Here is a 20767-nt window from a genome sequence, read left to right as displayed (position 1 = left end):
CATGAATGTTGTTTTTTAAATTGCTATAAATAAACAGATGGGTTCTTGTTTCAGACAGGGTTACAGTGTGATGCCTTGGTTCTTACAATGAGTTAGTTATTCTTGTAAGTGATGGAATGGGGCACCTGATTGGTAAACCAGACTTCATCATTACTTGTAAGCCAGAAACAATAAACAAGAAAATCTATGGAAAACGATCCAGAAAGGAGTCCTCACTGATCATGCTACTAGCTCGCAGATGGGAGGTCTGTGCTTTGTTAGAAAGCAGGGCTGGGCATAGAGAAAAGGGGTCTTCCCCTCAGAGCTTTAGTTCAGGCTCTGAGGGAGGAGACAGGAGGGGAGCAAGCCAGTGTCCCAGCATCCCACCCTGACACAGAGGTGCAGTGGCCGTAAGGAAACAAGGACAGAAGGGGACGTGCTCACCACACCGGCCTCAGGGTTCCTTTTCCTCCCGTTGCTGAAGGTGGAAGCCAAGGTGGAAGAGCAGCTCTCGTCGTACAGGGCAGTCCTGCCGTCGTTGATGGCTGAGTTGATGGAGATGGTCCACATGCTGGAGGCGTAGCCGTCGCAGTTGCAGTCGTCATAGCTGCCGCCGTCCCCGGAGGCCCACACGTAGATGCTGCCTTTGCCGCCGCGGCCCTGGGGAGAGCAGGGGAGACGCTGCCGCTACCCACAGCCTGGGCTGCGAGGGGGCAGGGGAGGTCTCCAGCCCAGGGGTTGGGCTTCTTCAGCAGTTGAACCTAAAGACTGGGTGCACTTTTTAAACTGGGTTGGACACCATATCCTTCTGGCAGGGCATTGTGGGAAACTTTTTTTTTCCAGGAAGAATTCAATCTAAAAAAGTCAACTGAATTTACAATTTAAGCTGGGGATAATGAGGTAAGAAAATTGGAAGAACTGTCTTAAAATTTACAAATAAACTGCTTTTTTAAAAAGCTAGAAAGGTGGTACATGCTCACGATGAAAAGTCTAACTGTATGGAAAGGAAAATAAAAAACAACTCTCTAGAGGTAATTATTATCTCATTCTTACATCTCCTTATGTATCGGACATTTTTTAGTGAAAATGCAAGTATATGGACATATAATTTTTCTTAGCTACATAAGCTATACAAAACATTTATAGAAGATATATACCTTTTATTTTAAATAGCTATATATCGATATATAAATTTAAATATGATATGTAGACATTATAAATATAAAGCATACATTTACTCCACAATATATAAAAATCTTACGTGTGTGTGCATATGTAAATATTTTTTCTTTTTTATTCAATTGGATACTAGAATCCTTTTGAACACATAATATATGACATTTTACTTGAGCAAGGGAACTCCAAATGTAGGAGGAAAGTCTAATATGATCAAGTAAAACACACAGTGAATAAAACCTTAAACACACAGTAGTAAGCACAGTAGTTATTGCCACATGCTAATTAGTTTAAATGGTGAACTTTGCATAAGTCCCTACAGTTAGCATGGCTCTTCTCCTCAAACCGTGTTCTTAGAGGTTCTTAAAAATCCTTTTCCTTGTCTTCTGAGTATTTTCCTCTCTACCTAAACAACCCAGGATTGGACCATTAGTTTCTTGCTTCCCACTTTCTTACCCCAAGGCAATGGGGCTTGGGGCTGCTTAGTGTTCACCTGTGGGCTGGGAGGGTGGATAGGAGTGCAGCCATGCAGTGCCGGAGGCAAGGGGCAGGTGCAACCTCCAGCCACTCCACAGCCTGGCCCAGGGTGGCTTGGTTACCCTCTAGAGGGAGAAGACAGAAGAGATTGTCAGGGAAAGTCTCTCCCTGTGTGGTCACCAGGTGTCCATGGTCCTTACGCTTGAAACTGACACAGAATCAGTGGTTTGAGGGTGGAGAAGCCAGAAGGAAGAGAGATGACTGGATTACCTCCAAGTGCTCTCTGCCACCTGACAATCAGATGTGACATTTTCAATTGCTTCTAACAGCACTGGGAATTAATCAGCCTGTGATTGATTGAATCGACAAGTGAACAAATATTTATTCAACCACTAGCTGGGAGCTATTCTCAGCATCTTGGTAAATCTATGCTGGAAAACTCCAACCAAAACAAGGAACTGCTCTCAGAAACCAGGACAGCGAGGGAAATAGATCATCCCTACAGTTGGTGTGGAGGATCACACTCTCAAACAGACTCAGATTTGGGCTTGGTATCAAGAAATAGCAGAAGTGTGGCCGGGCGCGGTGGTTCATGCCTGTAATCCCAGCACTTTGGGAGGCTGAGGTGGGTGAATCACCTGGGGTCAGGAGTTCAAGACCAGCCTGGCCAACATGGTGAAACCCTGTCTCTACTAAAAATTCAAAAACTAACTGGGTGTGGTGATGCATGTCTGTAATCCCAGCTATTCGGGAGGTGCAGTGAGCCGAGATTGCGCCACTGCACTCCAGCCTGGGTGACAGAGCAAGACCCCATCTCAAAAAAAAAAAAAAAAAAAAGCAAAGTACAACCGATGTGTTTCAAAATAAATGGGTGAGTGAGGTTGACCATCTGCAGAACTTTCTCCTGAATCAGTCCATATGTAGACTGCTAGTGAGATGAAGCAACGTTTGCTAAAATGAAGGAAATCGATGCTAAACATTCTCTTCTTGGTGTGGGGAGTGTGGTAGATTGATTGTGACCCTAAATTATTGATGATTCCCTGTATTTATGCCCTGTGCACTATGCCTTTGCAGCCCCATCCATCAAGAGGAGTGGTCTATTTCGTACCCCTAGAATCCAAGCTGGCTTTATGTCTTGCTTTGGCCAATAGAATGTGGGGGAAAGTGATTCTGTATCAGTTCCAAGCATCAGTCCCAAGAACTCCTATGTTCTCTGATCTCTCCCAGAACTCCGTTGCACTGTGAAGATAAGCCTAGGTTAGCCTCCTGATTGATAAGAGAGAAGTATTCCAGTCAAATTCACTGCCCCTGCTGCCAGCTGCCAGACACAGGAGGGAAGCCATCCTCAATCTGCCAGTCTCTAACTCACTCTCCTGAGATTAGCCTAGCCTGGTGCAGATCAGCAGAACAACGCAGCTGACCTGTAGACCCAAGAGCAAAATTAAATGATTGTTATTTTAAGCTACTGAGTTTTGGGGCAGTTTGTTATGCAGCCAGCTCACTGTTACACAGAGAGCAATTGTCAGCCTGTTTCTGAACCATGAACAGTAAACAGCAAACGTTAATTTTGTTTTAAACCATGAGACTTGCCCACAAGAATGCTTCGTTTTCTAGGAATATTAAACTTTGTTTTCTTAAGCTAGATAGGACACATGAAGCAATAATAATTGTGTCCTTGCTTCTGGTGATTGGGTTTTAGCACCAAAAAGTCTCTGGCTTCTAGGGAAGATGGGCCAGTGAGGAAAAATCTCTAGTTCTGGGGGCAGAAATGAGTAGGGAAGGGACCTCCATAAGAGGATTAAGAGCTGGTTATGGGATGGGGCTGTTGCTGGCATGCCACCCTACTTTGGTTTGAACTTATATGTCCCCCCCAAATTCATATATTAGAACCTAAGACACAACGTGATAGTCTTAAGAGGTGGGACCTTTAGGAGGTAATTAAGTCATGAGAGTTTGGTCCTCATGAATGGGATTACTGCCCTTATAAAAGGGCTCCAGGGAAATAGCTAGGCCCCTTTTGGCCCTTCCACCATGGGAGGACCCAGTGTTTGTCCCCTCTACGAGATACAGCAACAAGGCACCATCTTAGAAGCAGAGAGTGAGCCTTCGCAAGACACTGAACCTGCCAGTGCCTTGATCTTGGGCATCTGCTTAGGGCTTGATCCATTTCTGCCTCTCAGCTTCACCTGAACAGGAGCTAGGCAGAAATCGAGACAGAACAACTATGGCTCACATCTAAACCATAACCCGTTAGAGGAAGAAGTGCAGAAAACAAAGGTTGACTATCACAGCAAGCATTTCTATAGCACTTACTACATGCCAGGGACTTGTTAAGTACTTCACATATTATCCTATTCAGTCCCCACAGCCACCCTACAGGCAGCCCCATTTACACTGGCCACACAAAGGATAAAATACTTAGGAAGAGCCGGGCGCGGTGTCTCATGCCTGTAATCCCAGCACTTTGGGAGGCCGAGGTGGGCGGATCATGAGGTCAGGAGATCGAGACCATCCTGGCTAACACAGTGAAACCCCGTCTCTACTAAAAATACAAAAAATTAGCCGGGCGAGGTGGCGGGCGCCTGTAGTCCCAGTTACTCGGGAAGCTGAGGCAAGAGAATGGCGTGAACCCCAGGGGGCGGAGCCTGCAGTGAGCCGAGATCGCGCCACTGCACTCCAGCCTAGGCGACAGTGAGACTCCGTCTCAAAAAAAAAAAAAAAAAAAAAAATACTTAGGAAGAAATTCAACAAACTTAAAAAAAAAAAAGCAAAGGAAGTGCTAAATAAGGCTTTGAAACTCTCTGAACTCTATGGAAGGAGGGGCGAAGATGAAGATTTGATCCCATGGAAAGATATTGGCCATATTCTCGAATAGAAAGACAGGATCACAGAGATGTCAATTTTCCCTATGTTAATATATAAATGTGCCAGGTGCAGTGGCTCACGCCTGTAATCCCAGCACTTTGGGAGGCTGAGGCAGGTGGATCCCCTGAGGTCGGGAGTCTGAGACCAGCCTGACCAACATGGAGAAACCTCGTCTCTATTAAAAATACAAAATTAGCTGAGCGTGGTGGTGCATGCCTGTAGTCCCAGCTACTCGGGAGGCTGAGTCAGAATTGCTTGAACCCAGGAGGCGGAGGTTGCGGTGAGCTGAGATCCCGCTATTGCACTCCAGCCTGGGCAACAAGAGTAAAACTCAGTCTCAAATATACATATATATATATATATATATATATATATATATATGTATGTTTATATATATGTAACATTATCCCAATAAATATACAATATATCAATTGAGATTCCGCCAGGTAAATATTGCCACACTTGGCAGGTCAACAGAGGGAATGTTATCCAGGGAATAGGTGTTAAAGGAAAGCCTAAAACCCAAAAGGGAAATGGGAAGTCACCCATGGATTAGAGGGTGGCCCTGGAGCTGAAGGACAAAGGGAGGCCATGACCCAAGAGCCAGCACTGTGGGTGGGGCTGTCTGCTGGGGGGCGGGGTCTCCACCCTAATCCTGCAGCTCATGCTCAGTGAGTGGAACGGCTGTCAGCTGCCTGAGGCAAGTAGGCCAGCCTGATGGCTTATGCCTGTAATCCCAGTGCTCTGGGAAGTGGAGGCTTGAGGCAGGAGGAGCACTTGAGGCCAAGAGTTTGAGACCAGCCTGGGCAAAGTAGCGAGAGGCCCACTCACCCCCATCTGTACAAAAGAAAAAATTAGCATGGCGTGGTGGGGCACACCTGTAGTCTTAGCTACTTGGGAGGAGCCCAGGAGTTTGAGGAGCTGGAGTCTGCAGTGAGCTATAATCACACCACTGCACTCCAGCCCGGGTGAAAGGAAAAAAAAAAAAAAAAGGCAAGTGCATTTAGGTGAAATTAAGTGAGTGGTGCAACTCCACTGTGAATTCTGCCAGTCTTTTGGAGTTTAGTGGGATTACAGTGTTTCTCAAAAGTTTTTACCAAATGGAAACTTTTAACCTAGGTACTATGGAGCGTACTTAACCACCCTGGTTCTCAACTAGTGTGGACTTTTGCTCCAGGATGCAGTGATGGAGACATTTTTGGTGATCACAACCATGTGTGTTTTACTAGCATCTAGTCCATAAAGGCCAGGGAGACTACTAAACTTCTATGCAAAGGACAACCTCCTCACCACTGACAAAACAGTATTTTGCCCAGAATGTCCATATGCCCAGGCTGAGAAACCCTGCTCAGTGAGGGCAGTGAGTTGGAACTTGCTGGGCATGGCCTTAAGTAGCCTCTCACAAGCCCAAAATTTCTGAAACATTCAAGCAAATTTTTTATTTTGCTCATAATATAAAAAGAATGTTACAAATTGCTTACCGTCAGCTAAGGTGACATTCCAGCTAGAGACTTGTGCAGTGGCTTGCTGTGTCCCCAGCGCATTGCCTACGTTTGAGGAGGTGGAAATCCCACTTTGAGAAACTTGTGGCTAAAGTGAGTCAGTCCCTCCACCCTAACCAATGGGTAGCCACCAGGGTTAATGACCAGAACAGGTGCTGGTCTGGGGTTGGTATGGGTGCAGGGTGCAGACCCCTGGTGAGGCAAGCCTGGGAGAGCTTATCTTTTTGTAAACAATTATAGTAATTTTTATTTTCCAGTCACCTTAATTTCTTAATACAACATTAGCATACCTTGGAAAAAGTCATTGTATTTTTTACTATGAAAATAATATTTATTATAGAATAATTGGAATATAGAAGATGAAGGAAATAAAAATCCTTTATAATCTTACATGAATAGATAATCACTGGTGATATTTTGTGGATTCTTGCCAATTTTACATATAAATGCAAAGTATAAGAATGGGCTTGAAAGTGAAATTGGGATAATAAAAATAGATCAACTTTCTTGGCCTGCTTAAAATGTATTTCTCACAATTTATATAATTGACTTTTTTAATGTGATTAAATACTCTTCTACACCATAATTTTTTATTAGTTTTATGAAATAGCCATTCCGCAATTTATTTACACCTCTTCTTGAATGTACATGGAATGCTGTCTCTAGTTTTTAAAAAAGTGCTTTATGTTTAAAATGAACATAATCTTATATATGTCTTTGTATGTTTATTTTCTTAGGCAGTGTTTCTAAAAGAGGAAATTTTGGGTGAAAAAAATGAATGACGATTCTTAGTCCATCTGCCATATTATTGTTCTTGATAAAGTTTGTTAACAGTTTATATGTTTACCAGCAGTGCATGAGAACTCTATATTCAGCTCATATGCGTCATAATTTAGAATTGTCATTTCTTAAAAATAGTTTTGCCAATTTGGTGGGTAAAAATAGTACCTCATTGTTTTGAGTTATATATTTTTTCACTAAAGTTGAATTTATCTTTTTGTGTCTTTCCTGCTCATTTGTATTCTTGCTTTATTATTTAGCAAAGCCCCAAGCCCCAAAAGATAATATCCTTTGCCTATTTTTTTTTCTTTCATAGATTTTTTTTTTTTTTTTTGAGACAGAGTATAGCTCTGTCACCCAGGCTGGAGTGCAATGGTGTGATCTCGACTCATTGCAGTCTTTGCCTCCTGGCTTCAAGGTATTCTGCTGCCTCAGCCTCCCGAGTAGCTGGGATTACAGGCACATAGCACTGTGCCCAGCCAATTTTTATTTTTATTTATTTATTTATTTTAGTAGAGATGACAGAGTTTCACCATGTTGGCCAGGCTGGTCCCAAACTCCTGACCTCAAGGGATCTGCCCACCGCAGCCTCCCAAAGTGCTGGGATTACAGGTGTGAGCCACCTCGCCTGACCTCATGGTATTCCTTTTATTGGTTTGTAAGAGCTCTTCCTGTATTAAGAAACTGAGCTAGATTTTTATTATCTATATGCATATATATTTACTCAGTTTTTCCTTTTTCTTTGATGTGTTGGATTTAGACTTGCAGACACTTTTCCATTATATTACTTTAATCTGTTTTTAAAATATGAATTTTAAAATAAACTCATATTTTAAATTGCACATGAAACAATGTATTGATTTATGAATATTGCCTTTCTGCACTCATAGTTCATGAAAAATTTTATTCAAATTATTCATGAACATCTTTGGCAAATTTTATTCAAACTATTCACAAACATCTTCGACATTTGCACATTTGTCCTCACTAGGTCAACTGGTTACCTCTTGAGCTACCTAACTGTTTCGGTACACATTGTGGTAGTCATTGCTGCTGCTTGCTAAATATTGCAAACTGTCCACGGTCTGAGCCCATGACCAGGCCTCTTTGTGGTTGGGTGAGGTCTTATAAGCCATTTTAATCAATGAGTTGTGAGTGGGAGTGATGATAGATGGTATCCTTTGTAGTTTGGAACTTTTACTGGTCAGTTCCAGACTCTGCAGAGTCCCTGTGGGTTCTGTGGTAGTTCAGCGGGAGTAGGGTATCAGGTTCTCTGGAAAAGCCAAGCTAAGGATGATGCAGTTGCCCTGGCCTCTGATTTAAATCCTCACCTCGATTCAGTGTTTGATGGCGCCTGTGGTTGTCTTTAGTTATTGTCTGGTTTTCGTGTAACCACCTTGGAGGTCAGAATCCTGTGTTATTCTGTCTCACTGCTCAAAGGATCCAGCCATTGTAGTGATGAATCTTTCTGATGTCAGAGGTGCTGCTGAGTTTACATTCATGTCAACTTCTAACCTCGGGTGAATTTCTCACTGGGCCCAGGTGGGCCAACGCTACTAATAGCGCCAAAGGGTGGGTGACCAACTCTCTTGGTTTGCCCAGGATTGAGGCGTTTCCTGAGATGTAGGACTTTTCACTGCTAAAAACAGGAAAGTCTCTGGAAAAATGAGACGGCTGGTCACAAGGATCACCCGAAACCCACCAGACTTTTCTCTTAGTTCTCTTTATCCCAGAAATGAAAGGAAGGACGGTAACGGCACCAGCTGTTTCCAAGGCTGAACTGCAGATTCCACGCTGCAGCAGTTCTGCTCAGTTGCGACCTTCATCTGGCTGCAGAGCATAAATCTGGGCTCACAGGGTATTCGTGAGAGCTCCTTGGCAGGAGGCATTCATCGTCTGCCAGAGGCCCTGGCACTCGCCGCCATGGTGTACGACCCGTGGCTCTGATTAAATTTCAGCAGGAGGCACTGTGGCCTCCCCTCGCCCATGCCTGATTAATCACTGTCTCCCCAGGCAGCTCTCTGTCCCCTGCTTTCCTGGATGGTGGTTTTCTTGTAAGTGGTCCCTGTCCATACATTCCAGCTGGAAGAAGACCTGAGTTCTGTGCTTTGCCCTTTGCAGCCCCTTAGGGAGTAAACAATCGATGCGCTGTCTCATCTGTACCTTAGAGAATTTTTGTAGCCTTGTCTTTAAATATTCCTAAAATATTCCCTCCAGCAGCAACTCTGAAGAGTGATTAAGAAGAAGTTGGGATGTAGTCATCAGAGCCAGCAAAAGGTGTGCCAGGGTTGCCCTGGGTGGCTGCATTTCCTCAAGTTGTGGAAAGACGTTCATGAATCAGTTGTCACTTTCAAGACCTTCTAGCGTCACCCGAATTCCCCTTCCGGTTGTCAGAGCAAAATAAGATGCTGTGTCCCATAATGGCTGGTTTTTGTAGCTCCCTCTTTGCAAGGGCTACATCCTTTTCCTGAACAGTAAACACATCACCTTGCCAGTGCTTTATTTATCCAGAGAGTGATGACTCGAAGTCTCAGGTTAGGTTTTGCTTAAGCTGCACTTTGGGAGTTGTGTGTGAGCCCATATCCCTTGGGCTTTAGAATTCCCTGTGCCTGGGAGTTTCCAAATGTCAGCATATGCATCTTTTTGTCTAAGGGCTTCCTCCCAAGAGGCTGAAAGGCTGCTCTGTGCATCTGTCCTCAGGCTGAAAGCACTGGGGCATTTACAAGCTTTTGGGAACAAACCTCATCAATGGGTTTTATTCCAGCTCCTTTCCCACAGGGTGGGATACCTTTAGGGTGTGTTCTCAAGTTTTGGTGTGGTTTTATGAAGTTTCCCAGTGGCATTAAGCTCCAGTTGCTGACAGCGATGACTGGCAGGATAACATACCCTTAACTGGCCCTGTCTCTTTCGTGCCACACCTCCCATTCATCACTGGTATTCTCTTCACCTTCCCAATAAACTACTTGATCCCAAATCTTGCCTCAGGATCTGCTTCTAGGAGATCTAAAACTAAGACAGAAGTCAATTATTGAACCCTCTGGTAATTCAGGGGCCTCTGACTGTCACCCTCTTCCCATATACAACGTGAAAAATGCTGTAACTGTAAACCCAACACATAGACTACTAAGCAAAAGAAAAAAAGGATTTCCTTCTTGCCCACTCCTCACTGCTTCTCTCAAGTATTTACTAAGCAAATGTAGGAGGTGCAAACTTCAAATCCCTAAGGAGTCAGGTAGGTGATGTTTGTGTGAAGCAGCCGTCAGACAACTGGGAATGGTGGGATCTATGGCAAACAGTGCATGCCCCGATAAAAGTCTCTTATCCATCTCCTCTTTGTTCTCTTCCTTTTAATCATTACTATGTTGGTCAAACAAAACATGTGTACAGGATGATAAAATTGAAAGACAAATGTAAGAAGTGCCTTGTGTAACAGGTAATTCTCTGACTCCTTTGTTTGTGTGAAGATTGCCTTTCAGAAGTGGATTTTTCCTTAGAGTAGACCAGGCAGTGGAAGTCACTGGGAGAAAACCTTCGCTAATGCACAATGAACCCTCACTTCCAAAATGCTACAATGTTGTCCAAAAAATGTCACCTTGAAACAAGGAAAGATTTATTCCCACTGCTTGGGGAAATTTATTCCCATTGCTTGGGGAAATTTATTCCCATTTCTTGGGGAAAAGTCAAATGTGAAATAATGTATTTTTCATCATACTCACTCCACTTTCTAAAAGATGTACATGCTGTCATCTGAAGATCAGTCATAACAATTTTTCTCTTAAGCTTCAGCGGGCTCGGCATGCTTTGCAGGACAATCACACTTGAAAGGGCCTTTTCACCTGCAGCCAGGGAGGCTACAGATGGAGGAGAGAGAAATATCCTGCTTCGAGAGGCAGTGGAGAAGTGCAGAAGTCCGTGGAAAATGACAGGGGCACCCAGGGATGCGGAGCGCTGCCACCATCTGCACTGTCAGTCTGGACAGAGGACACACATCTCCTACCTTCCCGACTCTCTTTTGGCCTCAGGTGTCAAAAAAAGTGCCTCTCAGTGAAAATCCATGTCTGCTGAGGAAAGGGGGAATCTGCCAACTGTTCCCCTGGGCACCTGCTGTCACCTGGTCTGGGGCTTGGATGTGTAACCATTTCTCTCCAGTCACACAATAAATAATGCAATAGGGAAACAGGCTGTCCGTGCATCAAAAATTTCATCCTAAATGCTTCTTAAGGAGACCAGGCATTGAAACAGGGTAGAGACGTCACTTTCCTGCCACCCGATCCTGTTGGCAGACATTCTCTGTAAACCGCATTGTGTCACTCAAATGTTGGGCTCCTGTTGCTGTTTCAGATGGGTTGAGTTTCAACAGCAGACTGGCATAACCTTGTAATAAAGCGTCTTCACTATTTCCTAAACAGTGTAGCAATGGACATTTAGCTGCTGTCACCATGATGTTCACTTCGAGGACTCTGTTTCCCATCTCTTAATTGTGTTTCTGGGATCCTTGTATTTAATGTAAAAGTGGTGAATTCCTTAAAGTGTGAGATCTTTCCTTGACTTAGAAAAGTTGTCCTCCACAGTCTTGGGGTAACTTAGGACTCTGGTTGGGAAACTTGTCATTTTGGGGAAACATAAAACCTTGGGGTTTCAGATGTTTTTCCTCCAGTTTTTCCACTTCCCAAAGGGAACTTCCAGACTCATGAAGGCAAGGGTGGCTGTTACTTGCAGGGAGAACACATAGGTATGTAAGTGCTATAATTTAAGGGAAGTCAGAAGAGTCCTCTAACGAGGGGTGTGCTATTAAATGTTTAACAACCAGCTCTCTGAAGGGGGCATAAAAGGGCTTTATTTTTAGTGTTTGTCAATTTCCATGTTGAATTTCAAGCTCCCAGTGTGATGTTATTGGGAGCATTTCAGCCCAGCACTCTCCCTAACTTGGAAACATGTTTCTCTCCTAGGACTGCATCGTGAGCATTTTCACATGCTCATTCCTTCGAGGAAGCTACATCAGAGAAGGGAGGGAGGGAGACTTCTCAAGGTCCTGAACTAGAAGAAAAAAGTCGTAATTGGATCAACTATTGGCCATCTTGGCTGTAAAGGAGAGGGCCAGGTGACATCAAGGTGACCTTGAACAGTGAGCAGGTCATTCCCGCACTGCCAAACCTCCTTTTTGATGATCCATTCTAAGACTGGAAGGTGCATTAGTTTGCCAGGGCTGCTACCGAAGGACTACAACCAAAGGACCAAAGTAACAACCAAAGGACCACAAACTGAGTGGCTTAAACAACAGAAATTTCTTGCCTAGAAGTCCTGGAGACGGAAGCGTCCGCCAACCCTGCTGACACTTCCGTCTCCAGAACTTCTAGGAATAGAATCCATCTCTAGAAGTTCTGGAGACATAATAGATTCAATTCCATTCCTAGAAGTTCTGGAGAAGGAATCTATCCCATTCCTCTCCCAGCTCCCGGTGGGCTGTTGGCCATCTCTGGCTTTCCTGGGCTTGTAGATGCATCCCCAGCCCCTCTGCCTTCATCTTCACATGCTGTTCTCCCTGTGTGCCTATCTGTGCCCAGATGTTCCTGTTCTTTTTTTTTTTTTTTTTTGTCTTTTAAATAAGGACACCAATCATATTGGATTAGGGGCCCATCCTACTCCAATATGACATCATCTTAATTAATTATATCTGCAATGACCCTATTTCCAAATAAGGTCACATTATGAGGTATTGGGGATTAGGACCCCAACATATGAATATTTGGAGACACAATTGAACCCACAACAGAAGAGGTGCTGATGCCATTTGGCTGTGTCCCCACCCAAATCTCATCTTGAATTTCCACATATTGTGGGAAGGACCCAGTGGGAGGTAACTGAATCATGGGGGCGAGTCTTCCCCATGCTGTTCTCTTGATAGTGAATAAGTCTCATGAGATCTCATGAGATCTCATGGTTTTAAAAAGGGGAGTTTCCCTACAGAAGCTCTCTTCTCTTGTCTGCCACCATGTAAGACATGCCTTTCACCTTCCACCATGATTGTGAGGTCTCCCCAGCTATGTGGAACTGTAAGTCCAATAAACCTCTTTCTTTTGCAAATTGCCCAGCCTTAGGTATGTCTTTACCAACAGCATGAAAACAGATTAATACAGGTGCATACAGTCTTATATTTCTGTTCAGACCTTTGAAAGAATTCAACAGCTCAGAAGAAACTACTCCATCAGATGTCTAAGAAGACTGTGAATATAGACAACTACCCTTTGATGTCCTCAGAGGAGAAAGAAAGGGGTTTTGTTAGAAACCTTTTGACTGGCCTCTGACCCTGCAAGTTCTGAACCTTCCCAACAGAACCACACTTCTTGATTTTGGAGGCTCATCTTGGGGTGTTTCCCCTAATTTTGAGCCAAAATTTCCCTGAAAGCATTGAGGGCAGGTGGCAGCTGGAGCAGAGGCTGACAGATTGTAACAAGCAAGGGTGCCAAAGGGGTGGTGTCCAAGTGGAAACACCTCTAAGCATAAGCCTCAAGGAAGGGGAAGGGTAAGTTGGAGAGCCGGAGCCACGAAACCGGGGAGAAGCAGACAGTGTGAGTGTGGCCTAGCCCCGTGACCGCAGAGCCCTCCTGTGGCTTTCCACACATTCTTGGGGCTGGCATCCTGCAGCCACCTTGGATCAGGATGTCTGTCTGGTCCCAGGCACTATGAGGTCTTGCCTGAATCTATCTCATTGCCCTGATCCCTCTTGGCGCATTTTTTTTTTTTTTTTTTTTGGGGGATAGAGTTTCACTCCTGATGCCCAGACTGGAGTGCAATGGCATGATCTCAGCTTACTGCAACGTCTGCCTCCCAGGTTCAAGTGATTCTCCTGCCTCAGCCTCTTGAGTAACTGAGATTACAGGTGCCCACAACCACACCTGGCTAATTTTTTGTATCTTTAGTAGAGACGGGTTTCACCATGTTGGTCAGGCTGGTCTTGAACTCCTGACCTCAGGTGATCCACCCGCCTTAGCCCCCCAAAGTGTTGGGATTACAGGCGTGAACCACTATGCCCAGCCCCTCCTGGTGCATTCTTACAAGAAACCAATTTATTTGGGCTACCTAGGTCTCTGTTTCTTCAACGCAGAGACAAATGGCGTGTGGCTCAGCCATCACACAGCACACCCGTCCAACCCATCGTCCTGATGAGGAAATACAGGGCTGTTCCTTTGTGGAAATGTGTCACCCCTGCTGCCCTTTTCTATTCATTGTAGGTTTTAAGAAACCATATGTTAGGGTCTTAGGATCTCAGGGTTAGATGATTTGGATCCTCAAGATCACGTAGAGCAACACCTTGCAAACTTTAATGGGATCTTGTTAAAATGCGGCATCTGTGGGAGGGGAGGAGGCGCTGAGGTTTTGCATTTTTCACTCTCTCAGGTGGGCTGTGGCCACACTTTGAGAAGCACTGACTCAGACCATTTTGCAAAAAGTGAGGAATGGAGACACCGACTAGTCTGAAGTTCCCCAGCCAATGGGGGGCAGGACTGAGGTTAAAACTCAGGTCTCTCCACTGTCAAGAGCTCTCCACCTGCTGAAATATCCCTGCAACAGGACGGACCTGCTGCTGTGCAGTGTTGGCTCTCTAGTGAAGACAGAGACGTTGACCAGCATCCAGAAAAGCCTGATTCTGAGAGATGAGCCCCTTCATTTGGTACCCTATGTGCTTCCTTCCCCTGGGGCCTGTGACAGCTGTGGTTGGAGGTGCCCAGAGTGTCACAAAGGCCTGGAAGGGCCTGGCTGTGTCCCAAGGAAACTGTCTTTGCAAAGCAAGTCTGGGGGTTAGATCCAGCCTGTGTACCAAAGTTGGCCACCCACTGCGCTGAAGGGTTCCACTTGGTTTGAAATATTGTTTACTATTGTTTAGGGCTGAGACTCTGGGGAAGTTACATGTGAACTTGCCAATTTTTGTCCAGTGAGATGCTTTAGTCTGGTAAGACTAGGAATGTGTGTAAGCAAGCAACAATTTAGTAAGGATCCAAAGTTAGATTTCTCATGGCTAAATATAATCTAATCAGACTGAGCTCATTTCATCAATTCTTTTACAAATTTTACATTGCCTAGCATTCAGAGGCTTAGACTCACTAGGAATACAAACACGGACACAGGGACAGAAGCTAAGGGATGATTTTGGAGGCTGTGAGTGGTGAAGAGATGGAGAAAAATGGGGTGGAAGAGGCCGGGTACGGTGTTGCATGCTTGTAATCCCACCTCCGGAGGCCAAGGTGGGAGGATCTCTTGAGTCCCGGAGTTTGAAACTAGACTGGGCGACATGGTGAAACATGTCTACAAAAAGTTAGCTGGGCATGGTATCATGCACCTGTAGTCCCAGCCACTCTGGAGGCTGAGGCAAGAGAATCACTTGAGCCCAGGAGGTTGAGGCTGCAGTGAGCTGAGATTGTGCCACTGCACTCCAGCCTGGGTGATGCAGTGAGACCCTATCTCAAAAGAAAAAAAAAAAAAGGTAGAAGAAAACCTAGTCTAAAAAACCAATGGTAATAGGCACACACTTAGTTCTAAGCTTCCTGGCAGCCAAAGGAAAAAGGGAAACCTAATGGGGTAAATTTTGAGGTAGTGTTTGTGGGAGGTTTTCCCTAGAAGCAGAGCCTGAGGCAGAGATTCAGCTGCCCCAGACTCATTGAGGGAGGGCTCTCAGGAGCAACCTGAGAGCAAGGGAGTGAAGTAAGATACAGAGGGGAAGGAACTCCAAAGCTATGTAGTCTTGGGTAAAGCTTTCCCTTGGCCTGGCCCACAGGGGGCTCTGGACCATAAATTGCATTGAAGACTCCTCCCTGTTGGAGGCAAACAGGCTCCTGCCTTAGTCATCGGCTGTGGGCTGTGCCCTGGGTGTGGGGGGCATAACTTTCTGGGAGAGAAGATTCCATTGTAAGGGAAATGCTTCGTGAGAGGGGCCACTGTGAGCCATCAGCAGCCAACACTCACAGCAGCTGGGGTGGCCCCCAGGCCTGGTAAAGGGGATCTTGGTGGGCACCAATGGCATCCATTGTAGTCATAGATTTCGATGTGACTTTCAGCCTCTCAACCGTAACATTTCGTGTCTGCATTAATTCCATATCTGCCCCCTGAACAGCTCATCCACTATGTTCTCAAGCCCCAGGCCAGTTCCTGAGGATGGTCTGGGCAGGAAAACACATGTTTTCTGACCTCAAGAAATGTATGGAAAAGCAGCCTTCAATTGCCCACTCTTATTTTCTTCAATATTCTCTTTTTTATGCCCGTGTTAAACATAGTGTTCTGTACATTCACTTATTTTAGTGTTATCAATGTATAAGTAATGAGTTTATGCATTTTCCATAAACAGACTGTACATAACTTAAATGTGTATGTGGAGCAGATGCATTTTATAATATATTTATAATAGTGCTGGTTTCTATAGCCATTTCATCTATTTGAAATTTACCAAAATCTAAGAAGCAAATTTAAAAACATTCCCAAAATGGAGTTGCAAAAGCCACACACAAAATCTCACACACTGTCCTTTCCCTCACTTAACACCAGACCACTCACTCCACACACGGCAGTGACCTTGTGGTGTGAGTCCCACGTCCAGGCTGATTACAGAGAGTCCTCTGGGAGCATGGGGGGGACAACTGCTGGCCTGGCAGCCAGGACAGGCCTGAGAAGACTGCGTAAGCCTAGGGGTGGGAGCTGTGCCACGCGTGGCAAGTAGATGGATGCATCAGAACAGCTCATGAAGACACAACAGTTTGGTAATGGATGCTCAAGTAACGAATCTATCGGCTGAGGCCCCAGGAATCATGGAGGACAGATGAGCCATCCCCAGTGTGCCCGGTCCAAATTCCTGACCCAGAGCATCCCAAGCGTAGTAAAGGAGTTGTGTTCTGTGCTATGAAGTTTTGGGGTGGTTGCTTAAGCGGCAGTCGAGACTGGGACAAATTCTGACTCTTTGCAGGCACTTCTCAGTGCCGAGCAGTTGCATCTTTATCTCATTTATACATCATAGTGACCCCTCATTATCACCGTTTTACAGGCGAGGCTAAGTCACTTCCTGATAGACTGGAGCCCAGAAATCCTCTGGTCCCTAAGCCTGGGGTCGTGTCTCCTCTGGGGTGGCTCCAGCCCCAGCGTCTCAGAGAAGGGGCCCCCTTCCCCTCCCTATGCAGCACTGACCTGCATCTCATCCCTTTGGAGGCTCTGCCCAGCTTCCTTCTCCTCAGCTCTGTCCAAGCCTGGGCTAATCTCAGGAGCAGCTGTGAGAATGCATGCTCAGACCCCCTGCCCCACGAGCATTGTGGTCATAGTCTTGGCTGCTGCCTCCTGGATCTACCGCCCTGTGTGCGCCGAGACCCCACATCCTGTGTGCTACAGTCAGCCAACGACTGAGTGGGTGGTGGGGGTGCCAGTGCAGGCCCCTTTCTGTCTGTGATGGGCAGCTTTGGCGTGGGGACTGCTGTCTGAGGCCCTCCCTCCCCGGCCCCTTCCTTCCCACTGTCGTTTGCAGGAGCCAGGTAGGCATCGCGTCTGAGGCTTTTCTGCCCTCTCTCCTTATCCATCACAGGCCTCCCTGCAGTCAGCCTCCTGCATGGCTAAGCCCCTGTGCTGTCTGATTCCTGCAGGACCTGGACTCACACACAGGGTGACAGTGGTTCACCCAGTTGCATCTACCCCTCCACCCACTTTGTCCCAACTTGTGAGTGGCCGGGGCCTAGGGGGCCGGCCCCCTTACCTTGTTCACGCCATCGGCCATGGCCTGCAGCGTGAGCTCCCGGGGCCCATCCACTGTCTTGCCGTTGTCTGTGGGGCCCCAGCTGGCGCTGTAGATGTCAATCAGCTGTGGCATATGACTGATGGAGGAGGCCTCGATGATGTCTGTCATGAATGGCTGGTCCAGCATCCGGATGCCTGTGGACATGTTGAGCAGAGGACACCATGTTTGGGTTCCCCAGTTCGCAGGAGACAAGGAGGTGGAGGAGGGCTTGGGCCCTGGGTACTTGGAAGGGTTGGAGATCTCAGGTGCTCTGGGGCCACTGTACAGTCCAGGGATCAAGAAAGAGGCACAGACGGTCCTACTGGCTCCTTTCTGCATCCCACCCACATCTTTGCTGATGTAATGATTTAAAGACAATTTTATTCCCCTAGCAAAACTTACTAGAATTCATAATGGGAGAGACCACCTTTGCTGAAGCGATGCTTTGATAAGCTCGTTTCTAAGTAGAAGCTTGGCCTCAGAGAACTGGGTGTCGGCTGCAGCCAAGTTTTAAGGGAGAAATAAAGCTACTACATATGATAGATGGGGGAGGCAATCAATATTTGATATTTGAGGAGAAATTCCAGCAGGCAGAGGGCAGAGGGCAGGGGACAGAGAGAGGGGCAGGGGCAGTGCAGGAGCGGGTGGGGTCAGGAAAGAGGAACTCCCATTTGCACTGTAGCTGAGAGGGACTTTGGAGAGGACAGAAAGGCAGAGATGGCCATTCTAAACTGTATTAGTAATTCTGTGTCTGACGGCCGCCTCTCCTTTCTTCCCTATAGCATCGCTGTAAAGTTTGTGTTCCTCTCTGATGCCTCGTGGGAGTGATTTCTCACAGAATGTTGGGAAGGAGCAAAGTCCTGCAGTCCAGGATCGTGTGGGACACACAATCCTAAGACACAGGGGCACAGGGTGAAGGTGCCGGCGCTGCCCCCGCAGAGCTGGTGCTCCTAGGCCTCCAGTCCCCATTCGGCCATCCACAAAGGCCTCTCCAGGGGGATCTCAGTAGCCGCCATTGGGTTGGGTGTGTTGTCTCTCCATCACTACCCTCAAAACTTCGCTGACGGGGTCACATGCCTCTCTCCAGGCTTTGTCATCTGGATGGGTCAGTGGGTTCACAATTCTGCGGCGTGGAGCTTAGAGTGCTAGTGAAGCTGACCTGAGTCTTTCCACCCCCTGCGATTATGGAATGAAGGGGTTGGGCCATGCACAGTCAAAATCTGGGCCCCAAAACTCCTTCCTTGTCCCCGGTGGCCAAAGGATGTTGTGCCTGAAGGACACTATTTCACAAGCCTCACTCTCTAACATGGCGAGCACGTCAATCGAATTAAAAGCCAGCCAGGTCCTTGCCAGGCAGCTGAAATGGACATGAAATTGCTTTCTTTCCTGAGGGACTACTACTTTCAGTCCTCAGGAGACTCGAGGATCTCACTTTCCTCTTCAGTGCTCATAGCCCTCTTCTTGTGTACCTTTAACCTTCTATCGCAACTACTTATTTGCGTGTTTCATACACCACCAGATGGCATGGTCTTTGAGTATAGGGCATGTGTCTATTTTGTTCACTTCCATGTCCTTGAGGATCAACATGATGCTTGGTATTTATTTTAAGCTTGACAAATATTTGGTGAATAAATATCTGGCATTATTACCTTATTTAGTTGATTTTCTCCCCAACACAAATAACAGGTCCAGAAGAATGAATAACAGGCTCTGCTTATCCATCTTCTACTATTAACCCATAAGTGTAATCACCATTTTTGACAACAAACACCCAGTTATCAGTTAGCATTCTTTCTCCTGGAGGAAGATTATCTAGAATAAGCCTAGTCTTTGGTTTGAACTTTCCAGATGTTAAATTTTATGGTTCATTTTATAAGGAGATAGGAAATTTAAGACTCTGTATTTTGCTTTTGGTCCACCTATGTTTCTATTTATTTAAAAACTTTATTTAATGCAGGTGACCAATGAACCACAGAATAAACTGGTCAGTGCAGCTTCTTCTTGTGCAAAGTCATGCCCACTCTGTGGGTGGGAAATAGACAGAGGCTGGTGTTCACTTGCTCAGATGCTCTTGAACTTGCCTAGTGCCCAGATGACCAGGACTGAATGGCCCAATCAACTGGAAGGTGAGAAATTCAACCCCGGCCAAAGCAGGTTTCTGCCGCCCCACAAACCAATGAATGCCAGCCCTGGATTTTGCCAGGGCTGGTGCATGGCACTTCCAGCTGTGCCTTGAACCCTCTTCCTCTTTGCAGCTCTTATCACCTTCATGGGCTCCCTCTGTGCTGCGCAAGAACCTCAGAGTGGATGTGTATTAATCTTCTGACTGTTTTAACATTATAGGGTGGCCACAGGCTGAGAGCAAGTCTCTCATTCATATTCAGGGACCAGGCACCCGACATTCTTTTAATCTTGTTAAGCTCAAGAGGAATGAGGCATGCATTAATTGAATGAGATACAGTATTAATTTTGCAAGCAACTGCACCATGCAGCCAAGACAGAGGCTCAGCGTGACCCAAGGGTTTTTAGGGAAGGCCTCTCCTCTGCCCCTGGATGCTCTAGGAGCTACAGGGGAATGTGGGGTGGAGACAGAGAGTAGACCGAGTGAGAGAGAGGGAGAGAAGGATAGAGGGAGGGAGAGAGGCAGACAGACTGGGAGAGAGAGAGAGGGTAGGTAGAGGGAGAGAGACAAAGAGAATGGGAGAGAGAGAGGCAGAGGGAGAACAGGTAGAGAGAAAGGGAGAGGAGAAGGAGAGAGTCGGAGAGAGAGAGAAGGTAGAGAGAGAAGGAGAGGACAGAGAGAGAGGAGAGGGAGAGAGGGAGAGTGTAAGAGAGAGAGAGAAGTTAGGGAGAGAAGGAGAGGACAGGGAGAGAGGAGAGGGAGAGAGGGAGAGTGTAGGAGAGAGAAGGTAGAGAGAGAGGGAGAGGACAGAGAGAGAGGAGAGGGAGAGAGGGACAGTGTAGGAGAGAGAAGGTAGAGAGAGAGGGAGAGGAGAGGGAAAGAGAGAGGAAAGGGAGAGAAGTAGGAAGGGGGGAGGAGGAGGAGGGGAGGAAGGGAGGAAGGGAGGGAGAGAGAGAGGAGAGGGAGAGGGGGAGAAGGGGGGAGGAGGAGGAGGGGAGGAAGAGAGAGAGGGAGAGAGGGAGGAAGGGGGGAGGAGGAGGAGGGAAGGAAGTGGGGGGCAGAGAGAGAGAGAGAGAGAGAAATCAAAGGAGCTAGGAGTCTGTGTCTTCACATCCCTAA

The 20767-nt window shown here is 46.3% G+C and overlaps 1 protein-coding gene across 1 annotated transcript in view; it reads right to left on the bottom strand.

The window, feature by feature from the left end:
* Window positions 1-20767, bottom strand: part of PCSK2 (proprotein convertase subtilisin/kexin type 2) — a 256990-nt gene that overhangs the window by 28509 nt on the left and 207714 nt on the right. The window contains exons 8-9 of the mRNA XM_001138346.7: window positions 17506-17681; window positions 424-639 (exon numbers count right to left, since the gene is read on the bottom strand). Of these exons, the coding sequence (XP_001138346.1) occupies window positions 424-639; window positions 17506-17681 (392 nt within the window). The remainder of the gene's footprint in view (window positions 1-423; window positions 640-17505; window positions 17682-20767) is intronic.

Source organism: Pan troglodytes, chromosome 21 (assembly GCF_028858775.2).
Source record: "Pan troglodytes isolate AG18354 chromosome 21, NHGRI_mPanTro3-v2.0_pri, whole genome shotgun sequence".
Taxonomy (NCBI): Eukaryota; Metazoa; Chordata; class Mammalia; order Primates; family Hominidae; genus Pan; species Pan troglodytes.
Note: the sequence above shows the minus strand (reverse complement) of the source record. Positions and strands in the feature narration are given on the sequence as shown.